This window comes from Siphateles boraxobius, unplaced genomic scaffold, assembly GCF_051911475.1.
Source record: "Siphateles boraxobius isolate OS27281-9 unplaced genomic scaffold, OSU_SipBor_1 77, whole genome shotgun sequence".
Classification (NCBI taxonomy): Eukaryota; Metazoa; Chordata; class Actinopteri; order Cypriniformes; family Leuciscidae; genus Siphateles; species Siphateles boraxobius.
The window spans coordinates 7,829,425-7,854,874 of record NW_027509205.1 but is presented as its reverse complement, the minus strand read 5'-3'; the positions used below and the strand labels follow the sequence as shown (position 1 = coordinate 7,854,874).

General features: G+C 37.6%; 1 protein-coding gene across 7 annotated transcripts in view; it reads right to left on the bottom strand.

The window, feature by feature from the left end:
- rerea (arginine-glutamic acid dipeptide (RE) repeats a) overlaps nt 1-25,450 on the bottom strand; it is a 172,185-nt gene that overhangs the window by 17,981 nt on the left and 128,754 nt on the right. For all 7 annotated transcript variants that reach the window (XM_077218188.1, XM_077218184.1, XM_077218187.1 and 4 more), the window contains 5 exons: nt 22,760-22,808; nt 21,131-21,255; nt 20,937-21,036; nt 13,724-13,822; nt 3,210-3,290 (listed from right to left, as the gene is read on the bottom strand). In XM_077218188.1, the coding sequence (XP_077074303.1) occupies nt 3,210-3,290; nt 13,724-13,822; nt 20,937-21,036; nt 21,131-21,255; nt 22,760-22,808 (454 nt within the window). The remainder of the gene's footprint in view (nt 1-3,209; nt 3,291-13,723; nt 13,823-20,936; nt 21,037-21,130; nt 21,256-22,759; nt 22,809-25,450) is intronic.

The window sequence follows — 25,450 nt, the reverse complement described above, 5'->3', positions numbered from 1 at the left end:
ATCTTTGCAATGAATTCAATTTGACATTTATACAGATTGCACCAGGGCAAACATCTGCTACAAGGTTGTACCGAGAACAGTTCTATAATCTTGGCCATCTTAGCTTGAAAATTACAGGGCCCGAAGGCCAGGGCTGCCTCCTTACACAATTGGATCTTCTGCAACGCCAGCAATGCAGCTGGATTACTCCATGGCTGCTTTACGGTATGGCTGTTTTTCCAACATGATGGAAAATGTCCCTTCTCGGCCCACATTACAGAGTCTCTATTGTGCAACCTAATGTTCTTTCTTCCTGCAGGTGCAATTTAATCAAGCTTTGGAGTGTTACCAGTTAGTCTGCACCCTCCTAAAACAAGGGTCTACCTAGCATTAAAAAGCCTGGGGCAGATTTCCAAAACGTTAAAGCGCACAGACTGTTGTCACAAAGTGCTGCAATCATACCAACATTTCTGATTTACCAGGGACAGACCAATGTGCCCTTTAATATAAGGAGAAGCATATGGAAATCTTCCAATAAACCCTACATAAAAATATTAATAATTACTTAAATTCAAATAAAAAAGGCAGTTGCCAGTTGCCTAAGCTGTCAAAAACAAATAAATAAAGGAACACACGTTTCGAATTCGATCATTTGCAGCTTAAATTTATGTTGCTGTGCTTACTGGTTTGATTTGTAAGCAATAATAAATAAATAAATAAAGGTCTAAACCACTACAGAAAACTATCAGAAGAGTACAAAGTACAAAAAATCTGTCTGGGACAGCACACGGGCAGAACTGCAAAGCCGTGTTATCTGTGATCTGTAGACACATCATGCCGGGTTTGTTTGGGAACATTTCTTACACCAGAACACAAATAATTCCATGACGTTGTCTTTCAAGTGGAGGAAATGGTGGCAGCGAAAAGAGCAGAGACAGTAAGACGACACACCCACTTCCCCAACTTCCTCTTTTATTTGACTTCATATAAAAGCATTCCAAAGAGCTAGTCAGGCCTGGTGTGTTTGCACAGCAGTGGGTGCTTAGCCTTGGCACCGGCTCTTTATGACAAACTCAGCTCATAAGTGCTGAGGGGGAAAATGGGGAGAGGCAGAAAAGCTGCACTGTATCACCCTCCACGGCCCTGGGCATTTAAAAACGCTACGATCATATCAAATCCTGGACCGGATGACCTGGAAGAAATTCACAGGAAAGATTCTTCAGCAGAAAGGCTGGCATTTGAGTAGCAGGAAAGGTTTTCATCTTGGATGGATGAAGGAAGGAGTTTCAGAATATGCTCAAAGTCCCACAAAGAAGAAAGATTTGGGAAAAGAAATGGGAGAGAGGGAGAAAGACTGGAGAAAATAAATCAAGCTTTCCGCAGGGTATTGACTGGCGCTTACACATAGAGCTGGCTTTCAGCACAAAAGCAACTTCAATCTTAAGCAAAGTAGGGCTTTTTAGAGAACACTCACTGTTCTTAGGGTATATTGAACTAACCCCTAAACCCTGCCCTTCAGCAAGACTGCTGTGCCTCCATGTCTTCTTTTTCCATCATTCTTACTTCTTGTCCTGGTTTTTAGAGGCTGGCTTGTTTATGTATGCATGTACATAATGAAATAAATGAAACAAATGTCTTCATTAGAATGGGAATTGATATTAATTCAATATAAAATAATTTTCAGAAGTCCTGTCAAGGGTTACAACTGTATAAAAAACAAATTTCTAGGCAAAAAAAACAAAAAAGCAGACCTTTATTTCTTCAAAATACTGCCAGTCATAAAATAAAATAAAGAAATAAGCAAACTATTCTAGTGTTCGATCAATGCTAAAATTATATCAAGATGCTAATTCGTAGAATTACAGGATTGTTAAAGCCTTCAAGTATTCTTTACTTGTTTCCGGTCAACATAAAAATCAACTAGTAATATATTTCAGCACAAAAGTGCACTGCTCCATTAGCCAAACAGGTATTTGGGAGTGCACACACTCTGAGTTATTTACCCTGTTTTCACTTCGTTCTTTCATCTGGAGGGTCATACAATTAACTAATTAAAATGGGCTCATTTAAAATATGTATTTACATCCAGAGGAACATGTGTTGTTCAGCATGAAGAGCAAAACTATCAATGACTGTGGTACTTTAAGGGTGACAGGCCTTTACACAGGTTCCCTTCTGCTAGCAGGGATCCTCTTTATTGACTAATCATTGAGCTAAGTCAATACCCCATAAAACATGCACTTGATAACCAGCCTATTTGCCAGAGATTGTGTTTTAGTCTATCTGACATGACACTGATGACGCTGACCTGATAAAACATTGATTAAAACAGGTTTGGTACACAATTCATACTGTACTTAAGTATGCTATAAGAATGTTAAAGAAGTGTTCAACTTCTATAAACCCTAAAAAACACACAAAATATATTTTTTTTATTTCGAATTTATTTCGAGTACACGTTTTTAATGGTAAACAGTTAATGAAAACCAATCTAGATATCTTCTAAATATGTTCATGTCAACAAGCTTCTCATTTCAGATTGATCTAAACAGAGGAACCTTAACTTTACTCATGCAGTGGTGAGACTATTAGCTATGACCTTAACACATTTTAATGAAAACAACAAAAACTTATCCTGCTATGAAAACTGTGAAATGCAAATTAACATGCATTTAAAAAATTGATTACACTAATGAAATTAAAAATGAGTAGTCTTAAACAAAAACTAATTTAAAAAAAGGTAAAATTACATATTTCTGCATTTATTACTTGCACTGTGCATAGAAAACAAGAGTTTAACAAATAATGCTTTGCGCTTAAAATAGGTTTGTAGCTGTACAGAGCTGTAACTAAATGTTATGTAAACAGTCATGTTTCTGTTTTGACTAAACACGTCTCAGGGCCCCTGTACAAGCACCTAACTTGCACTGTTAAATCTAATATTCATGCACTCAAGTCCATGTGTAAACTATGGCATTCAATCATTTTCAACCTCACCGTTTTCGAAACCACTAAGACATAGCTTCGATTTCAAAACATGAAAAACCAGTGAAAAGGAGTTAACTTGTTTTAGTAAAGCTAAATCTCTGTAAATTATCTATGCGTGTAACCTCTGTAAAGCTGCTTTAAAACAATCTGTATTGTAAAAAGCGCTATATAAATAAAGGTGACTTGACTTGACTTAGTGTCCAACGATTACAAATGTCTTCAATAGGAAAAAAATTACTTACCGTCTCCTTGTTAGGGAGCAATTCTTTCCGAATCCTAAAAAAGTTCTTCCCGTACTGCCTTAAACCCTTTATGAATCGTTTCTGTTGAGAAAAGAAATGAGAAAAACATCTAAAATTAGATTTTTAAAGCACCCGTAACAATTGACATGAAGCACTACACATACATTACACTGTGAACCGCAAGGGGAAGAAAACAATGTTGTGATCTTAATCTGAAAATCTCTGCTTGTGCTAGCACAGCTTTGCTACAGTGAAAAAAATTAGGGGAAATGACAACAAAAGCAGGAATAGAAGCTGAGTTTAAACCACAGCAGAGTAGAAACGCGATGGCAGCTCATCTAAATCTTAGTGAAAGTTCAGCAAGGTGATATGCATATGAGGGTCGCACAACACTGAAGTTCAAAGCTGAAACTGAACTTCAATAAGTTGCGACGAATCACAACACACTTCTCTCTGATCTTACAATTTGCACGCTCACACTTCAAACAGCTGCCTGAGTCCTGCGCAAAGTACTAGAATTACAAACCCATTTGCTTACAGTTACTGCAAACAAACAGAACTTAAGCTAACAGTGTTAAAATAATCAGGTTTGTGAATGTGAAAAATGACTGAAGCTTTTAACAAGTATAGTTATCAGATAAAACATTCACTTAATAAAACAATGAGAAAACAACTTTTACAACACAAACAAAAGAGTAACTTCAAAAATAAAACGTGTTTTGACAGACTGCTATAATATAAAAGTAGAATGTGTAGCTTTGAATGCTTTTCTATTCCTTTAAGAGTCACAGACTGTGTGAGCCATAAAAAGCGGAGGCAGAAACATTCATAACCAGCGAAGCAGACAACCAGCAGATTTACTTTCTTGTTCCAGCGGCGAGCCCCGCTTCACAGTATTCTCAGTCAACGGTCCTCAACAAACAAACTGTTCGGAAAGCCTGGGAAAAGTCCACTCGGCACACGACCCAAATCTCTATGTCCACTCATAGGCAGTAAAAAAATATAGGTGCAAATCCACAGCGTCTACGAAGGTACGTCGTTTTTTTTTACGAGCAAGAGATAGCTTGTCACTCTCTGCTCCTCCACTACAAAGGGGAAGGCTTTACATGTGATCTTTCTGCTAGAGAGCCTCTGGTCTGCGGCTGGCTGGAAAACCTGGAGCGGAGTCATGCGATGCATGGCGGATCACAGCAGTTGTCTCACACATGCATTTTCTGAGAGCTCTTTTTAACTTTGTGTGCGTATGTACATCACCTCTACATCTGCGCTTCTCATAAATCAAACTCCAACCCCCCTTATCTATTAGAAGAAAAACCATACGGTATTACAAAGCACAAACTAGTGAGAAAAATCAAATTGAATCTTTGTAGAGGTTTTAGACGTGGTTAAACGATACAAGTCGTTTGCAAAACCAGTCGTGGATTTCCTCTGGCATTCTCAGACAACTTCTCAAATGCATACTACTTATGTAACCAGGAACTGTTTACACAGGGCGTTTAAAAGAACAATCTGCGGTGAGAAGGGAGGGAGTATTACTTGTTTCTCTTTACAAGATTTATGCTTCAAAGCTCTGAAAACTTGCAATAAATTAGATGTTTGAGTATAATGAAATTCCTAATCCTGCAAATTAAAACTACAAGCCTTTTAAAGTAGATCTAGCCTTGTCAGGGCAACCATAACGGGTCGAGATACGCAAGCATTAGAAACAAAATGACCACAGATGACACTTTTCATCTGGTGGGGTAAAGAGGCGGCTGATTAACCAGCAGGTGGTGCAATGTGCAAAATGAGCTTGTGATGATCTTTAAATGCCCCTATGACTAAAGTACTAGTTATGAGTTAGGACATGTCAGACTCTCCAAGTATCAAGTTATTTTACTCAATGTTTTCAAGGGCTTAACATTGAGGGAAACAAAATAACAGGGGAAAAGTTAAGGAGATAAATTAGACTCAAGTCTATGTTTATCTAGCTTTGTTTACACCCTGGTGACCCGGACCAGCATTTGGGACTGGGACCACGGGCAACAACAACCACTTAACCACAACAATTTTAATCTCACACTAATGAGTATCCAACAGTCTCATTGGTTAATCAATCCCCAGCCTGGTGACTACAGGTCTAAGGTGTGAACATGTTCATTTTGTTGAACACATTAACCGTTAAAGGGATCTGAGCGCGCCTTCATTATCTGAGGTCCTGGATCTTGACCGGGCAGGACAAAAATCAATTACACCTGCCAGAGCGGCACATGTTAGCAGCCTGATTATGTCACCTTAATTATGTTTCCACTACTGTAATATTTACAGTGCACTGCAGGCAGGAGTCTACGTGCGCGGCTGTCTCGTTCGCTGCATGTTGGCTCCACTTTAAGGCTCCATTTCAGCTGCCTGGGCTCGCTGCACTCTGAGCGCAACTAATAAATCATCCACCAATCTGCTCCCTGAATTGCTCTGCCTCTGCTACGATTGCTCCGGCCCGCCGTTGCTAGGCAACAGGGCAGATAACGGGAGGGGCTGGAGAGCGAGGGGAGAGTGGAGGAGGGGTGAGAGGGGGAGGCGAGAGCTACCGAGTCACCAGCAGCCCGCTCTGTCGAAACAACAGGCTTCTTTCTGTCAAAAATTGTTCCAGTGCGCTGGCTCTGCTTTCTGCCTCTCTCTCTTTCGGCTCGACAGTGCTCTTTTGTAAAAGAGAGCGGTGAGAAGGGAATACAACTGAAAAGGCTATTGTGATGCGTGCAGAATCTTGCCTAAATCATAATTGTTTAAAGCTGTAAAACTGGTTAAGATCATTCAAGCATGTACAAACAGATGGTGTCAGAACACTCAATACAAAACACACTACGTGGGTCCAACAAACACACACACACACTCTTCAAATACCAGGAATGCTTAACATTTAGCTCTATGGCACAAACACACGAGGGTCTTATGAAACCAGTGTGCTTGGCCTTTCGCTGAGGCTGACCTGCTATGGGCGAAGACGAATGAGCAGAGTATACAATTACAGTCACAGATAGCACAACACACAAATATGACTTGACATGATGGCAATGATGATGGTATTTTCACACACAAAGCAACCACAAAGAGGGATGAGAGCCGGCTCACATCCTCTCCATTTCGACCTTACATAAGATCAAAGCCACAACAGAAAAGAAGAGACATGAGGGAAAACTATCATAGGCCCAGCCGTAGTACCAGTCTTATTAATATGAGCTACTAAATCAGGCCGCCGCTGCCGCCACTTAAGCATTTGCTAAGCGCTCGAGTCTATAAATATGCATAGTTTAAGCTTAACCGCAGCTTTTCTTGTGTACTGTGTAAAACCAAAGGTGACAGGAAATTCTCCAACACACCCTTCCTGCCTGCGCAAGACTCGTGGCAATAAAACAGTCTTTAAATCTGAGCACTAGTGACTCCACTTCACACATAGCTAAAACAGAGAAAATAAATCTAACCATTTCAGTGGTGGTCAACTAGTGGGTCACAAGTCTGTTTATATTTATAGTATTATTTTAATTATACAATATAATAAATTGTATTTTTAATAAAATTATAATATGTCATATATTTGCATATAGTGCATCACAATTTTGATCTGTTTTAAGTCGAAAAACATGTTATGAAATTAACGTTTTATTTTTTTTACCATTTTCATTAAAAAATATATGTACTTTACTATACTATTTTATTCCATATAACATCATTCCTACAAGTATATTTCAAAGCTGGATTTTAAGGACATTTTAATTTTAATTTTTGTACTGTGTTGTCTCATCACTTGATGTCCCATGTAAATTCTGGGTCCTGAAGCAAAACCAGTTTAAAACCACTGAACTAAACAAACATGTAACCTTCCATGTGGGTGGCCCACAGTCATAATGTGCTGTACTGGGGGTATTCTTCCCTTCTCTATAAACTCACCTCCCTTTATTACTGTGCACTGAGATTCATATTAATTAGTAGTAGGGAGGTGTTTTTTTTGTAGAAATTGTGCAGGCTTTTTAGATCACCACTGGGGGGCTACAATCTTGCCAGGTTGCCCGCTGCCGCACAGAGCATTTCAACAATCTGGAGCTTGACGCTGTCATTTGTCAACTTGTGACAAGCTCAAGATAATACACAGCAGGGCAGAGCAGCAGATAGCAGTCCTCACTGTGGTCATATATCAGACACCCTAAAACACAGTGAGCTGTATTTTTGGGCATCACAGGCACATTCAAGCTCAGCCTCTCTTAAAGGGATAGGTCACTCAAAAATTTTATTCATTTACTGTTTACTCACCTTAATGTAATTCCAAACCAGTATGACTTTGTTCTACGGAATGACTTGAGGTAAAAATTACGACGATCAGATTATGACCGAATTTTTATTTTTGAACTATCTACCCTCTATGTTACCATTCAAAAATTTCAGGACAGTAAGATTTTTAAAATCTCTGTTTTTAGTCTCATGTTTACCAAGGCATTGCATTATTTTCCAATAAAATAGTAAAAATAGCAATATTGTGAAATATTACTACAATTTAAAACAGCTCTGTTCTATTCTGGCATATTTTAAAAGTTTATTTGAGATGTCAAATTTGAAATTACAGCAGCCATTACTCCAGTCTTCAGTGGTATGGTACATGATCATTCAGAAATCATTCTAATATGCTGATTTGGAGAAGAAACACTTCTTACAAATGTTGGAAAAAGTTGAATAAAATTTTTTTTTCAAATAAATGTAGAACTTTGTAAAAATGTAAGTCTTTACTGTTCCAGTTGATAAATTTACTTCAGCGTATTAGAGTAGTTGAGCCCATCCTTAGAGGAAATACAGAAAAGAAAAAAGAAAAAACTCACAGGGGGCTAATATTTCTTACACTGCATTACTAAAATGGCTTACAAGATTAAAGGGTGTTACATATGACATGCCATTTTAGAGCATTACCGCAGGATCTAAAAGAATTCTCCAGATAAACTGTGGCACGGGAAAAGAAATGAAATGGCACACTCTTCCTCTCTGCGGCTGAAAGCGCTGCAGGCTAGTTGAGAAGAGAGGCTCCGAGGGCCGGGTCGAGCGGCAGAGGGAGACGGGTGACAAGTGACCCTGAAGAGGGGGATGATTCTGTCATTTCTGAGACAGTCACTGTCACTTTTATTCACATTTCAAAAAGGAGCGATGGAAAAATTGCAGGAATAATGAGGCCGTGGACCTGCAGGCAGAGAGAGGGAAAGCGAGGGATAATAAATAAATGAGGAGCAGCGGGGCTGGTGTGAGCGTCCAAGGTCAGGGGTACATTTACACCTGTCCCTCAAGGCTGCAGGGCTGCAAAAGCACAACTTGAAATCAGATCAGGGGGAGCGGTGTCCTTGACAGTGCAGTGGTGGCCTGGCTGGGTTACAGACGGGGAGGAGGGGGCAGCTTGCCTGCCCCAAACAGCCTCCTGAGGGGTGCGCGCACGCCACAGAGAAAAATACCAACAGTGGTGTAATCGAGGCCTGCGCTCATGCAGTATTTATTCAGCATCTCTATTATTCATCTCAGACGGACTATTATACAGTTCGCTTCACACACGCGTGCGTCCCTGCGTACATTACAAAACAGGCCCACACTCAGTTAAACATGCCGATGCAAATCGATACACACAGCTAATTGATCTTTTTTAATGGGCTTGCTGGCACCATTAACATGACCACTACTTTTAAAATTCAGCCTTGTAGCTTTTATTGAGTGTGTACATATGTCCATAATATACAAACATGGAGTATCGATTTAACAAAAAAATGCTGCAGCATACTAAAGCCTGTTGGGATAATAATAACCTAATAAACATTTAGGAGACTTCTTGAAAGTGTGTGTTGCCGAAAGTACGTTTAGAAGAAATCTAATTTATAAGATGACAACTATGAATGGAGCGAGTTTGAAAGTGAGTGAATTAGGGTGACCAGATTTCTCATGGTGGAATACGGGACCAGGCAGAATTATTTCTCATATAAATTATTTTGTGATAAAGATATACATCTTATAAGGCCTAGTTATTTTATTTTTGTTACATAAAAAAGAAGCAAATTATAAACTATAGGACAAAGATATACAAATTAAACTATGTTTTTCAGGTACATGTTTATTTAACATGTATAATAGGCCTATATTTATTTAACATATTTTGTTATTTGATTAACATTAATTACACAGAAAGCTATTTTAGGCTGCTGTCACTTTAAGACCGAATGCTTTTACTTTATTAATGTGAGATACTTCAAATGATTGAACCATTCAGGCGCAAAGAGGACTAGGGATGCAGCGATACCATTTTTTCTGAACCGGTCCGATCCGAAACATTCTGAGTATCTACCGATACGATCCGATACCAACGCAGTTTTTTTTTTTTTAAATCAAGTAGAATTTCTATAACTCTGTGTTGAAATGATGATCACTCTTTTGTGTGTTAAACGCAATCTACTTAATACAGACAACTTCATTATAAAGAAAACAAACAAAAACAACAAATCAAAAAAATATATGATCATAATCTATGACAAAAATTATATTATAAACTAGATTAGTGGATAATTCAGCAGTAATATTTAGTCAAGATAAATCACAATAATTGTATAAAATCTGATAGGACAGAACAAGAAAGGCTATTTATAATCTTTCATTGCGCAAAAGTATTATGATATGATTATGAAAGACAGTTATAATACAGAAATATATACAGAAATACAGTGCGGCACAAAGTGCTTATGCGCATCCCGAGTGCAGAATGATGTGCTTGAAGCAACACAGAGTCACAGCGCGCAGCTCTTCAAGTCCGCATTGAAAAGTTCATAGCACAAAGGAAAGACATATTGATGCTAGGGCTGGGGATTGTTAGGAATTTCACAATTCGATTCGATTTCGATTTTTGAGGCTTTGATCCGATTCGATATTGATTTATTAGCTTCGATATCGATTCAATAATTAGTAAATACACAAGTAATTAAGTACCTGAGTATATTTTTAAATGTGTGCAGTATTACCAAGGTTTAAGAACAAATTGACCCCAGCATGTTTCCTGTCATGGTTTATTTAGCAGATCAAACTATGTTGAATACAAACCACAACTGTAACAAACAGGTGCTTTATTAACACCTCTAAAGTGCATGTAACTGTAATAGAAAGTACATTTCTTTCTTCTTATACATTCAAGTTAGGGGTGTCGCAATATACCGGTATTAACGATAATCGTGATATTCAAAGCTTGAAATATCGACACCGTGTTCATTTAGAGTGTGACAATATACCGGTATTGGCGATAACCGCAATGTTTAAAATGAATAGGACTTTTATGATAACATGACACGTATACTCCAGCGCCAGTTGAGGTGGCAGTATTGCACTCGCATCTATCAAATAAGAAGACGTAGCGCGCGCCCGCGCAGCCACTCTGAGAAGAATGTTGTCTGAGCGAGAGAAAGTAAGTTTGCCAGTATGGGAGTTCTTCGACTTCAAAGAAAACAGCACATTAAAGGGGGTCACACACCAGACGAGAAGCGCAGAGAATTCTTTAAAATTCGACCATTATTTTCTAGGAGTTCACACACACCATAGACAGTAAAAGAAATACACCCACACACCGACGGCACCATTCAGCGTCTGTCCGTGGCGCTCAGCAATGGCTCGGATTTTCAGGTGAGATTCTCAATTCATTCAGTTAACGGATGCGCTCTGACTGAGGTAAAGTGTTCAGACTGCAGACTTAGCAATTATTGTTTTTAATTGTACAGCACAATCATATCATAGTAGCCTACAGACATTATCTTAATTTCATAATGTCCTTAAGCAGAACAATATTGCTGGCCATGAACTGAGAAAGTGCGCGTCCGGTGTGCTTCACGCGGCGCAGAGCCACGCTTCTCGTCCGGTGTGCGACCCCCTTATACCCAATCTGCAGAATGTGTAGCCATCAACCTTTTTACCCATCTCCGTGTCCATCACCCTGCGGATTACGCTATTTTACAGAGAGTAAATTGCAATTATTTTACTAGTCATGGAATGGGAAATGTGACAGCGGGTTTCATATGTTTAAATAAAGGGTGATTATTGAATACTGTTTTCTTTGCTCGTCTTATTTTCGTATTTGCACTTGTTTTGTTTTATTCAAATCTGCATGACTTGCACCGGTGCAACAATAGGTTTAAGAGCTTTTCAGTTATTCAGGAAACATTCAGACAGTGTTTCGCTCCAGTTTGAAACCAGATATACTTCACATGCTTGTCTTACTTCACAAAAAATTGCATTAAAATATTGAGAAAACAAGAAGTAAAAATGCAAAAAAAGAAAAATTAAATAAAGTAAAAATTAATTTGACTGATTTGACATTTCTTCCCCCATGGTTTCTATAGATATCGCGATATATCGATATTGTGAATTACTTTGGCCACAATAACCGTGGTGTGAAAAATCTAACATCGTGACAGCCCTAATTCAAGTTATAAAAGAAATGTAAACAGAAACAAAATGTGCATACAAAAATTTTTTTTTAAAAAGCGCGCTTCGTGAGGCACATTTGCACACACGCAAGGACTCTTCCTCTCAGGCGTGCGCGCGCTACGCGGTTTGGAGCTCGCGAGCTCTAGATTTCGGGAGATTTTAACTAATTTGCGTACATCAGGGAGCTGCTATCAATATGCGGGAGACTCCCGGAGACTTATTGTTGTTCTTATTATCATTTAGGGGGGCTTAGGAACATTTTGGGGTAGCTTCAGCCCCCCTAAAATAGGCCTAACGACGTCCCTGGTTGGTGGTGCAGGCTTGAACGGAGTGCAGCTACTGTCCTTCATCTTGCTGTTTTGGTAAAGCGCGTCTTGTACAACGCTGAACGCTCTCACTAGAGTTGCCCACAGCGCCGCCACTGGCCGGAGGGCTGAATCGATTCATAGGATTTGATGAATCGATATTGAATTGAGAAAAAAATTATTGCAATGCATTGATGAATCGATATTTTTACCCAGCCCTAATCGATGCATAGTGTATTATACAGTATCTATCTATCTATGCAATTATTTATTCAGCCTTTTCTTTTAACAGTTTTAAATTTCAGTAACTGTGGGCGTGAAGAACAATTATAGTGCTCTCCAGTGTTGTGATCTAACACAACACGTTAGAGAAGAACATGATTGAGGTACAGCAATACAGTCCAGCAAGATAAAGTCATTTTATGCGAAGCCATAGAGCTTTATCTACAGATCAAATATAATGATAGTAACATTGAATCATCTTGGAGAGAGTTTCATCGCGACGATCTGTTTGAACGCTGAATGAAGAATGACTGACAGCCGCAGCGGAGGGAAGAGTCTACATGAACTTGAATTTAATGACTTAAATATTAATTTCTCTCTCACATTATACTATAGAATGGCTTCAGAACACTTATAATATAGTGCACAAAAACTTTATGGTGCTTTATAATGCTTTTGTGGGGCTTAATAATAACACAGAATAGTATACGCACAATATCGGATTTGAATCGGCCTCGTCTGACCGATATACGATCCGGCCAAGAATGGCAGTCTCGCAGCCAATACCGATACTGAGTATCGGATCGGTGCATCCCTAAAGAGGACTTAATTTAGAATCGCACACTGTCTGAGAGAGGTGCTACTGGTCCAAGTCACTCAGTGCGATACCAAATTGAGTTTTGTTCCCCCCACAACTTACTGGGCATTATATCTTGATAAACTCCTTTTGAAGATCCTCGTTAAATGTACACATGCTTTTTTTTTGACATCCTTAAGTCTGACTTGATCTCTTCTGCGCTCTCTAATATCCCGCCTTCACTAACTGCAAGTTAATCGAAGACAAATTGTTATTGGATTTCTCCAAAATATACTATGACGAGATTGGTTACCTTTGATTAGGCTATTCTCACATGACAGAAGACTACTACTCACTTTTATGATCACCTAACAAAGACCATAGGAAAGAAGAAATACAGGACAAAACATGATTTTGTTCATTATAAGTCGGGACACTAATAATAGAGCTGAAAACGGGACGTCTGGTCACCCTAGTATGAAAGGAGTTTTGGCACTGGGTGCAGACCATGAAAATGATATAAGGTCTTTTTATTTTTATAAATAAAAGGTTTACCCTGGGATTCTACACTAGACGCCTATGTCAAACCCTTACAGGACTGTTTAAAGGTAAATATATAATTGCTTTTCAGGCTATTATCGACACAACAGATCTCTTTCCGCCTTTTTCCCTTATACTATAAAGCACAACTGAAAGCACAAATTGCTTTCAGGTACACAGATCAAATTTAAGACTCTAACACAAGCTGACCTAGACTTTGTTTCCCCCTCCTATGCTTCTCCCTCACAGGGAAGATTTATTCCACAGGCCATAAACAGGATGCAGCTGCCCTGTTCTGCTGGAGGAGCTGGAATCCTGAGTGCTTTTCAGCGGACGACAAAGAGCCAGCAATGCAGCGAAACCCGGCCTTCCCTCTCCACATAATGAAGAAAGTTAACTCGTTCACTCACCACTTCGTCTTCTGACCAGCACTTCTCAATCAGCTTGGGCACTGGTTTCTTCACCAACCGCTGCAGGGCTTTCCCGGCATCATAGCTGCTCTCATGAAGCTGAGTGAAAGAAGACAGAACAAATTCACATTAAATGTTGGCCCTTTAGGAAATGTAACTTTACAAGCTACTTATTACTTACAAGCTAATCATCTGTATGAATCTCAGCTAGAGTGACAATATTATACTTAAAATAATGTTTATTAAGTATAAGTGTTAATACTAAATGCTAATACAAGTTTTAAAGCATTGAAAACACCAAATACAAGTGAACACTAATTTAACCTTAACTGGTGTCAAAAATTCTAAAATCTAATAAAATTAGAAATTTAACTATTGTCAAACAGCAGCATTTAATTAACTATTTGACTATAAAAAATGTCTCATGAAAAACAGCAATGCTACTTTTCTAAGACACAAAAAAAGACTTGTTAGGGACTAACAACTATTTGAAAACAGCTAAACTAATCACACTACTGCAAAACAGAGAAGTTAGTAGTGCTGCAACTTTTAGTTAGTTACTCCGCAGTTCATTGTTACAATGTGGGGTAACTATCATATGTGATTTCAATCGACTCATTTTTCCCAGTGTAAGGACAGCCTGAACACTTTAACAGTGATTGGATCTCTATAAAAGTGACAGATAGGGTGAGTTTAGACAGCTGGACTAGAAATCTGAAAGCCATAAAGTATTGAGCAGGCAGATGAGCGTGAACTCAAATAACCTAACCATACTGCCAGAAAAGCAGCCACGCACGGCTCACGGATGATGCAGAAAAACACTTTAATATGACTCAGAACGCCCAGACAAGCTGCTAACTAGCCGTTAACAATGGAGCTTTTGTCTCAAACTGATGTCACTTATCAGGCTTTCACAGATTAGGTCTGTTAACAAAATATTTGAACGCAGAACAATTTCTGGTTGAAGTGACGTGCTAAATCCTTTTTCCTGTACCACTGGAGACTTTGGCCGGATCAAAATACACAATTCGACATCAGCGATCATTACTAATATGGCTACAACAAAGCAGCTCGTCAAAGGCAAACAGATACCTGACTGAGGCGCAAGGCAGTTCACCCCGAAAGCACATTGGAATTGCAGATGAGTGGAAAAAGGTCAAGAAACTGTGAACCTCGGCTCACATTAATTCTCAGCTTATCCACTTCTAAGTCAAAATGGAAAATTCATGTTTGTTGCATTTCCGTTTCATTTGTTGAATGCTTATTTTAAGGATAGGAGACAAACAGAGGAATTGGTTTCATATTAACTCACAAGTTGTCCGACATGGGCAGCATTAGCATAAATGCTATATGCTCTGTACTTGATCGGGTAATCTGACCATGTAAGGAGCTAGTAAATTCAGCTTTGCAAAAAAAGCTCAGCTGTCAGCGACCACTATGCATTAATAAAGCCTTGAATTACACCCCTCTTGTTCAGACATCTTACAATCGCAGACATCACTGAGGAGCTCTTCAACGCCAATTTACTAGCGTGTTTTGAAGGCCCCTGGTGACTGTGTCTTTCCCGAGGCGAGGCTATGTTCAGAGAGCGGCAGCCTGTTGTGCACCGCTAAGAAGGTGAACAAATGTGAGTGAAAATGCTGAGGGAATTTTTTTCATCTTTTGACAATTATGCATGAAGCCTGCTAGGGACATCTTACTTCACTGTGTCTCTCTGCTGCTGGGCGCTTAATTGGCCAAGACAAATTGGGTTTTATCTGCTGTACTGAGCAAGTAGAGGAGAATTAGATGCACAGAAGAGTCTACTGTATAAAGACGGCATATACAGGCAGATGTGTCACACTTAAAGTTACTTTGAAGGTCAGGAAAATGTGTCAAGACCATACACCAAACAATTAATGAAACTGGTTATTAAATCGTGCCACAAAACCCCTGTAATAATCTATTTTAGAAATAGGGTTGTTAAAACTTTCTCTTGATCTATAACTAATCACTCATGAGCCTGAGTGAGTAGTTATATAGAAAATGGGTCTTACTGAACCACGTGGTCTCTCTGTTAAATCACTCTACTGCCAGGACCTCTTTTTGGTTTTGACATTATGAAATTTTATGGTTTTCTTAATGGAGTAATGTGACTGGATTATTTTTCTTTGTGTTGTCTAAATAGCTCCACAGTAAAATGACAATAAATACTAGTAATTGCATAACAAAAATTCACTTGGACTGAATCACCACTTACAAAGCAGCAGATCAGAGTCTGAAAAAGCACTCAACATTTTATTGAAGAATCTACATTGCTGTTTATTTGCATCTCATGTCTGGTTCTTAAAAAGTGACCAGATGATAAAAAAAATCATGACTGCATAGAACAACAAGTTTTACCATGGACCAAATAAAGTACCATTTTAAGTGACGACACTGCTAAATGATTTCGATAAATTCAATTATGACTGCTATTATTTGTATTATTGATATGTGATGGGTTTACATCACTTTGATAAACACTTGCTGTTTTTAAAAAGTGCTTTTTAAATAAACTTTGACTTTGCTAATGCTAAAGACAATTACCCATTCAAGAGACAAAATTATTTCTTAGAATTAACACATTTTAGTTTAGTGTTTAAACCTCACTGTATTATTTAATAATAATGTAGTAACTCAATGTAATAAATGCACATAATGTAATAAGTATTAAATTATTATTGAAATAAAATGCTTATAATGTAATCATTTTTACATTATGAGAAATGAATTAGATTACAAACTCATCAAAAACTATTGTCATACTGTCATAATTGTAATAGCTTTTACAAAAATATATTTAAAAATGAGTATTTCCTTAAAGTACATTAAAAAAATCTAAATCCAGTCTTAAACTACCTGTACAATGCAACAGATTTAAATATGCATGCAATTATTATTGCTATAAAGCATTGGTATTCTATTACAGTACATTTTAAACATCTAAATCCAGTCTTGGCCTGTCTACAAAATCCACCAGATTACTGATACTACTACTATTATTATTATTACTACTACTTATATACATAATACTGTTATCATACTGTTAAATGACAAACAGTGTAAAATACCAACACTGTGTACAAATGTTGTAAAAAAAAAACCTTCACAGTATCAATACAGCAATAAGGTGTGTGTGAGATAAATCATGCTATTTGCTTCAGCCAATGGCAGCATGAACTGTAAGTTAAACAAACATTACTTCACTTTAATACAAGTTACAGCAAAACAAAGCCTGAATGTACATCAGAGGGCATATGTTGAAAAATACAGTACAACATTCAATCATGTACAGTAGTTATAAAAAGTCTATACACCCCTGTTAAAACAGTTTGGTTTTAGTGTGGCCTTTTATTATGGCCAGCCTAAGGCACACCTGTGCAATAATCATGCTGTCTAATCAGCATCTTGTACGCCACACCTTTGAGGTGGATGGATTATCTCGGCAAAGGAGATGTTCTAACTAATACAGATTTAGACCGATTTGTGAACAATATTTGAGAGAAATAGGCCTTTTGTGTACATAGAAAAGGTCTTAGATCTTTGAGTTCAGCTCATGAAAAATGGGGGCAAAAACAAAAGTGTTGTGTTTATAATTTTGTTCAGTGTATGTCTCGCGCTCAAGCACACGCATAAAGCTTGGCACAAAGCACTGGCAAAAGTAGCTTTGATTATGAATGGGTTGGGAAAAAATAGCAAGGAGACATTTTAATTGTTTATTAATAACCTAGTGTTTTCTGAGTCAGTGTTGACTATAAAGCTGAAGTTGACATTGCTGACTCGTCATCTCCGCAGTATAGTGAATGTGCATGCGCCTATAGAGAGAAATGCACCTTTCATTTGGATTACATAATCGGAGATCTTGGCAGGAATTATCTTGTCGCAAATATTGCAATTTGCGCACTGTTTGCATCGAGCCTGGTGAAACGTAGCCACACTTTTGTAAACTAGTGTTTTTCCTTGATGTCTCGCCACATTCAATCATGCTGCTTGCTTATTAGCTCATTGACGTTGACGAGATTAACCCCTTAGGTATCGAAATTTGGTAAAGAAACAACAAGACATTTTTTGATACTCTGTGGTATCGAGGCAATTAGGTAGGTGCCTAAAAAGTATCGAACTCGATACCCAGCCCCAAGCATGACAAACAATGACAATTGTCAAGAATATTTTCACTCCAAAATGTATGAGAAGACAGTGAAAACTGGTCAGAGAGGCTGTCAGGAGGCCTACAGCAACATTAAAAAAAGTTGCAGCTCTTTCTGGTAAGTACTGGTTGCTCCCTACATGTGACAACTATCTTCCATTTTCTGCCTGGGCTTTGAGATGCAAGACTAAAAAAACATCCAAGCATAGTAAACTTTGCAAAAACATATATTCAGTCTCCAAAAGCATGTGGAAATGAGTTATGTTCTGACAAGACCAAGATTGAACTTTTTGGCCAAATTCGTAAAACGAACGTTTGGCACAAAAACAACAGCACATCAGCAAAAGAACACCATAGCCATTGTAAAGCATGGTAGTGCAGCATCATGCTTTTCTTCAGCTAGGACTGGGGATTTAGTGAAGGTGGAAGGAATCATGAATAGCTCCAAGTACAGTATCAGTCGATTTTGGAACAGAACCTTCTGACATTGGCTAGAAAGCTGAAAATTAACAGAACTTTCAGCTTTCGGCATGACAATGAGTGGGAAAATATATCTAAGTTGAGATGTGCCAAGCTGATAGACTCAAACTGATTGCTGTAATAAAATCAAAGGGTGCCTCAGCTAAGTATTAGTTCAGGGGTGTGAACACTACGCAGTTAGTCACAGTTGTCAGGTTTATGCTTTGGTTCTAGTTTCATTGTGTTTTTAGTTAGATATTTCTAGGTCCTTTTTTGTTCCCATGGTTTCTAATTAGTTCTACACCTGTTCTCAGTTCTATTAATTGTAGGGCTGCAACTAACGATTATTTTGATAATCGATTAATCGGACGATTATTTTTCCGATTAATCGATTAATCGGATAGAAATTAAATTAGATTTTTTTTTTATTATAACTAAATAAAACCGTAAATCAGGGTATTTATGTGTAAAAGTGTACTTTAAAAAGTGCAAAAGCCACACATTGAGTTTTACTAATATCAATATTTGCATTGTTTTTAATGATAATTGCTGATGGCAAGTTGACAAACATGATTATTGTTAAAAAAATGATATCCAACATATTATGTTTTAACACAATTTTTGTTAAAACAAATTTACACAGACATGTTGTTCAGATGTGAATATCTGAACTAAAAACAAACTAAAAACATCTAAAATATATAATTCATTTAATTTTTATTTAAAATTAATTATATATAAGGAATATAAGGATAAAGAATATAATATATATTATATATATAATATATAAAAGAATATAATATAAGGATAAATTGATTAAATAAATATAGAAAGACCGAAAACAATTGTGTGAATGTAGAGCCGCAGTAGATCGCGTTTGAAAAACAATTAAAACTTAGTAGACAAATGCTATAAAAAGAGAACGGAATGGAGGTAACGTTACCCAGCAAGCTAACAGGCTTGAGTAAAGGACAGGAGAAATTATGCATTAGTGCACAAGCATTCGCTGAAAACCACTGAGTACAGTGACTAAAAAACAATATTTTACTGCTGCTGTTATTAACTGCCTTTGTATTTAATGCTTCACTTTGTAAACACCGTTTTAATTTAACCTATTTCTGCGGTAGCGCTATTTTAATCCATCACTTACGTTGCGAGCGAACTGATTGCACAACCTGATGCTCGAGACAAAATACAGACATCCCGGAAGTCCCGGGAGTCTCCCGCATATTGATTGCGACTCCCTGATGCCCGCGAATTAGTTCAAACTCCCGAAATCTAGAGCGCGCAAGCAAGAGCGCGCATGCGAGACAGAAGAGACTGCTCCAAACCGTGTAGCGCGCGCGCTCGGCAGAGCGCCTGAGGGAGAGAGACCTTGCGTGTGTGTGCGTACCAGTAAACGCTCCCCGTGACGTAAGCAGACCAACTAATCGATAATGACATTCGTTGACAACGATTTTCATAATCGATTATAATCGATTTTATCGATTAGTTGTTGCAGCCCTAATTAATTGTCTCTCTCATGTATTTAAGCTCTTATTTCTCCCCAGTTCTTTGTCTTGCAATAATGTGATGTAACAAAACGTTGTATGTTTGGTTTGTGTTTGATATTCCTTGTTCCTGTACTGTGAGTATTTTTTGGATGTAAATAAAGGAGTTCCAAATTGAAGACAATTTCGTCGTGTTTACTGACCGGCAGTACGTGACAATAGCTAAAATTAATACATTTTATTTTTTTTGTAGAATAAACATGTTATATGACAACCATTTGAATCACTATATCATATATCTCAAACATAATATATATATATATAATACATATATATATAATATATATATATATATATATATATATATATATATATATATATATATATATATATATATATATATATATATATATATATATAATTATATAATTACAATAACTGAAAGCAGAAACTTAAATTTTATTTCGTGCATAAATCTTAAAATGTTTTTCTTGGTTAAAGTGACTCAAAATAATGGAGCATGTCATAATCACAAAAGTTTGTTCACAATGTAGCTTAATTAGCCTACTTTTAATGTAATAGCTTACTTTACATAAATCTATTAATACCTTTTGTGCTCAAATGTATTACATTGAAATAATTATTATATTGGAAACATTGTTTCACTTATACATTGTATTGGTATTACCTTATGAATTGTAATTACATCATAAGTTTCTACAGTGTGTTCATAATGTCATACATTTATCATACAATAACCCATTACATTGTGAACATTTGTTATTACATTATGAGCTCAAGATTTTATTACATCTTGACAAAAATTATTATAAACATTTTATTACATTAATAATGTAATACCCATTGTATACTCATGTGTAGCTATTACATTATGCTTTGTTATTACTTTGAGCTACTACACAGCTTCTACATAAAACACATCACTAACCCTCCAGATGCATTGATTTTCCATTTTCAGTTTTATGTTACTCAATTTTAATTTTACTGTTAGCTAAAAGAGCACCTGTAATCTCAAATCTGGAATAAGGGTCAGTTACATTGTGAACAGTGTGTGTGTGTGTGTGTGTGAACTTACAGTGTTTAATGCGTTAAGTGTAGTGTCGTCTCGTGAGGCGGCGAGGCAACCGTCCTCTGTTGACCCCCCATCACACATCCCTGCAAACGCTGCCATGCTCCTGACAACCAGAGAGAGGGAATATTGATGAAGTCCAAGCTAACAACAACACATTGTATAACACGACTAAAATGTGGGGTGAAGGTAGGGCTTACCTGGCTGCCCGCAGGTACATGAGCAGGTCACAGTCATTGACCCCAGGCATCCAGACCAGCTCCTCATTCTCTGTCACTGTCTGACCTCCAGGAGAGGGAAAGGGCTGGAGCTCTGGCAGCTTGGCCTAATTTGGCAAAGCGCAGAGGGGAGAGACAGCTGCGGTCACAACACAAATAGCACTAGTGATGAGTGCTAAATATCAATTTTCAAAATCATTTAATCTCTGTATGCATCAAGCCGACAGAGGGGTGCGAACAATCACGGGTGATAATATGACCTCACTTGAATCAAAGAGGCAACTAAACATTTAGCTTCCCCTTATGTGTATAAATATTACATTTAGACTTTTGAAGGTGATATTGACGCAAGACATGGTGGTTAATAGGGTTGCTGCTAAGCAGCTCCTAAGAGTGGTTTTTAGTTTGTTATTAGGAGGTCGTGAGAGCCCTGATGCCAAAGTATGAGCAAGCATAACTAACGGATACCATTTTGTTAGGGGTCGGTAAGAATTTTTGTATTTTTTTGAAAGAGGTCTCATTAAATAAAAAATACAGTAAAAAAAAAAACAATAATATTGAGACTACTATTAAAAATAACTTTCTATGTAGTCAGATGAACCTTCAGAAATTCTAATATGCTGATTTGATGGTTTTTATCAACAGCACCCTTTGTTTGACATAGAAATCATTTGCAACATTATAAAATAATTTTTTTAAAAAGAAAAAAAAGACTTTAGATCAATTTAATGCATTTTTGCTGAATAAAAGTATTTTCTTTAAAAAAAAGTTACTGACCCCAAACTTCTGAATACTAGTGTATATTTACACAGGAGGGAGAAAAAAAAACAAAAAAACATGGAGATGGCTTTGAATAGTGTTAGCATATTTTTACCCATGTTTCTTGAACACTTTGTACTGAAATCCTTGACTAAATCCCTTCAGTAGAATGTTGCCAGAGTTAAATACAAAAATCATGTGCTCAAATAAATCTTAGTGTAAACCTCAAAAGTAATTTCCTAACATATAACTAGCATTCAGATCCGTACCGGGTTGGATCAATATCCATGCCATACATCGTCGTCCCTGTAGAGCTTTATAACCGAACTTCATCTAAAGTCATTTCAAGTAACCCTGGGCAGAGGTCCTGCCACTGGTTCCACTCCACATGATAACTCGAACGGATCTCTGGGAGAATATACACTATAAAACCTCTGACATTAATTGCTGGTGGTGCTCTGTCTTTTTCATCGTGTGCCATCATCTTTAGCGATCTTCCTTTTGGCTTTTCAATTTCAGATCACTGTGACCGTTCCTAATCCCCATAAAACACTGCTGAATGTTTCTAATAAATCCCACATATACCGAGCAGCCAATTTCCAAACACACTATTCCATATGAGCGCTGCACTGCATGAAAAATCCATTAAACATCTTCTTGAATGCTCTTATGAGGACACGTTCAAGTTAAGTATGCAGGTGACAGAAGACCAGCAGTAATATCCTTTTGAGCTTGTCAATCAAGCCACTGCTTAATATGAGCTTTGGATATCTCTGTTCAATCCACACCAAAAGCAATGTCAGGAAAGACAAGGTTTCAGATAACATCCTAAGCATTTGTAAAGAAACATACCTGGTGACTGGGACCGACTCGAATCTCCCCTTGTGTACTGTTTAATCGCCTGAGAGAAAAGGAGAGAGAATGAAAGAAAAATTAATTGGTTGTGTGGTTTATGGAATGTCATACACTGTGTTTAGCTATTTTCTTAGTATATAAGTGTCGTAGAGTATAGAAAATGTGTCTGAAGTGAAGTGTTGTGCTTCATACATTGGAGATTGACATACGTAGTTAGTACTAAAATTGTATTAGCATTAAAAGCCCAGATTGTTAACCTTCAGGATATAACAGCCTTTTAGCAGCTTTCTTTACAGGTTTTTACCTCTCCAAAAACATTTTCAATGCTCTGATGGTGCTTTTAGGGTATTACATGGCTTTAGCAGCACATTCAAATAAATCACATTAATGCACGATTCACATTAATGCACAATAGAGCCTAAGAGGAAATGGTGTGAATTTAAATCTATAGACCGAACAAAGGCGGCGTACAGCGTAGTTGACGTTCTCATTGTTTTGTGGAGGTACACTACAAAAGCCCCCAAAAGACCAGATAAGCAGGGGGAGAGGAGCCCTGAAATGGCTGCTGTTGCAAACCCATGGCAGTAACCATGGCAACTACAATTTAATAATAGTGTTCCGATCTCCAGCTGCAGTGGATTAAAGAAAATGACAAGATGTTCCTTTTGAAAAGCCTTCCCCGCTCTGTTGCCACGGCAACAGCACTGATTTTCATATAGCCAGGCACAGAGCAGGGCCCAGAAACTGTCACTATGATTTGCGTCCAGAGTAGCTCTCACTCCACCGCCGGGCTGGCTGCCCGAACCTGGCTGCAAAGTGACGAGAGGTTAGGGCCTCAAATCATATCCCTCCTTCATCTGGGTACATTTCATAAACAACCCCTCTCTCTCCCTTCAGCATGATCCACTAAAAACACAAGCTCTGTCAATGGAAGAAATTCCACACTGAAGTAAATATGGCAGACAGATGAAGAAAAAGCAGACAGGCCTGCATTAACAGCTTTTCAGCATTGAGCTGTTTAACATTTTAAGAGTCTGATTCTAATGCTCACGACTCCTATAATGAAAGACAAATCCACATGAAATAAATTGCAAGACAAGCATTAATGCGCTCCTGTCTGAAACTGAATCTGCTGCGAGATAATGGCGATAGCGGAGGGGAGAAATCACTCGGCTGGGTTCCTAAACATTTAGCAGGATCTGCATTTTTGGAGGGTCTGAATTAGGCAGCAAAGCACACAAGAGCCTTGATCAGCCTTGACAGTGATCTGAGTGCTGCCACGCCACAGTTAGATCGCAAACAGCACGTATTGCAAGAAAAAATCTCTCCAAAATGCTTCAAGAAAATATAAAAAATGTAGCCAGTGGAGGGCAACTAAACCATTTTTGTTCTATAGAATTATTACATATGAATTATTATCAAAATATAGTTACAAAATATAGGTTACAAGAGGATTAATGCTACAACATGTATATAATGTATAAACAATTATATTTAAAAATGACTTCACAGGATCAAGGTTTGTCAAGATTTAAAAACTTGTTCCATTAAGTTTTTAAATTCTAGAACTTTAAAATGATATAATTATAATGTATTTCAACTTTTGAATAAAAACTTTGCAATTGTCTGTTAAATGCATGAATTCTATTGTTTGACCTACAGGAATATTTTAATTTGACTAATATATAATTGAATAATATGAATAAAATTTAATACAAGACATGATCATTTAATGAGACATGTCCTTTTCTCAAGTGTAACTACTCCCGGGCAAGCCTGACATGTCGAATATAAACGTATATACTTTGTAACAAACTATTTTGTAAATTCCTTTTGCACTTAGTGGGTATTCTGTTAAAGAACTGAAAAAACTCTTTGACCAGATTATGAAGTATAGAGTTCATCTGAAGCGACAAACTAAAATTCAAACATTAAGTTTAATAAGAGTCTGACTTAAAAAGTAAAACAGCAACATGTGTGAACACTTATGCAGTGATTCTTCCTGGCTTGACATCCTTTTGAATCAAAAGGTCAGAAAATTGCACTGGAAGGACAAATGAAAAATATTAGAAAGATATTCCTTAGTCACATGCTTTAAAACATCAAGGATCAAAACCTCAGATCAACAAATTTTAACTTGGATAGAATAAACAGTTTATAAACTAATGTTTATTTAATAAAACAAACAAGGAACAACTCCCAAGTACACTTATTATACACTACATCTTTAATTACAACAGTATCTCTAGCACATGAAGCGCTATCAACACAAGCACAACATCCTGCATACTTTGACTCGACCACGAGCACAGCAATCAAGCCTTAGCCCCGCCCCCTCCATCAATATCCTCCAATCACCGCACGACTTAGGGACGCTCATAACACATTGCATAAATACAGCGAGCGCCTCAACTTTATTTACACACCGACTAAACCTCTTTAAAACAACGGAGCTTTGCATAATACATTTGAAACTATCCTACGCCATTACATTCCGACTGTAGTCACAACACAGCGTATTGTCAAGTCATAATAGGACGATTTTATATTCAAGTCTAAAACAAATTAGAGTTAAATATCTTATGTCGGACAATTCGCACAAGCGTGCGTGCAAACCCGCTTTATTTCACCCGCTCAAAGCACTGATGATGAAAGCACACAGCGTTGACATTAGCACAGACGGCTAAT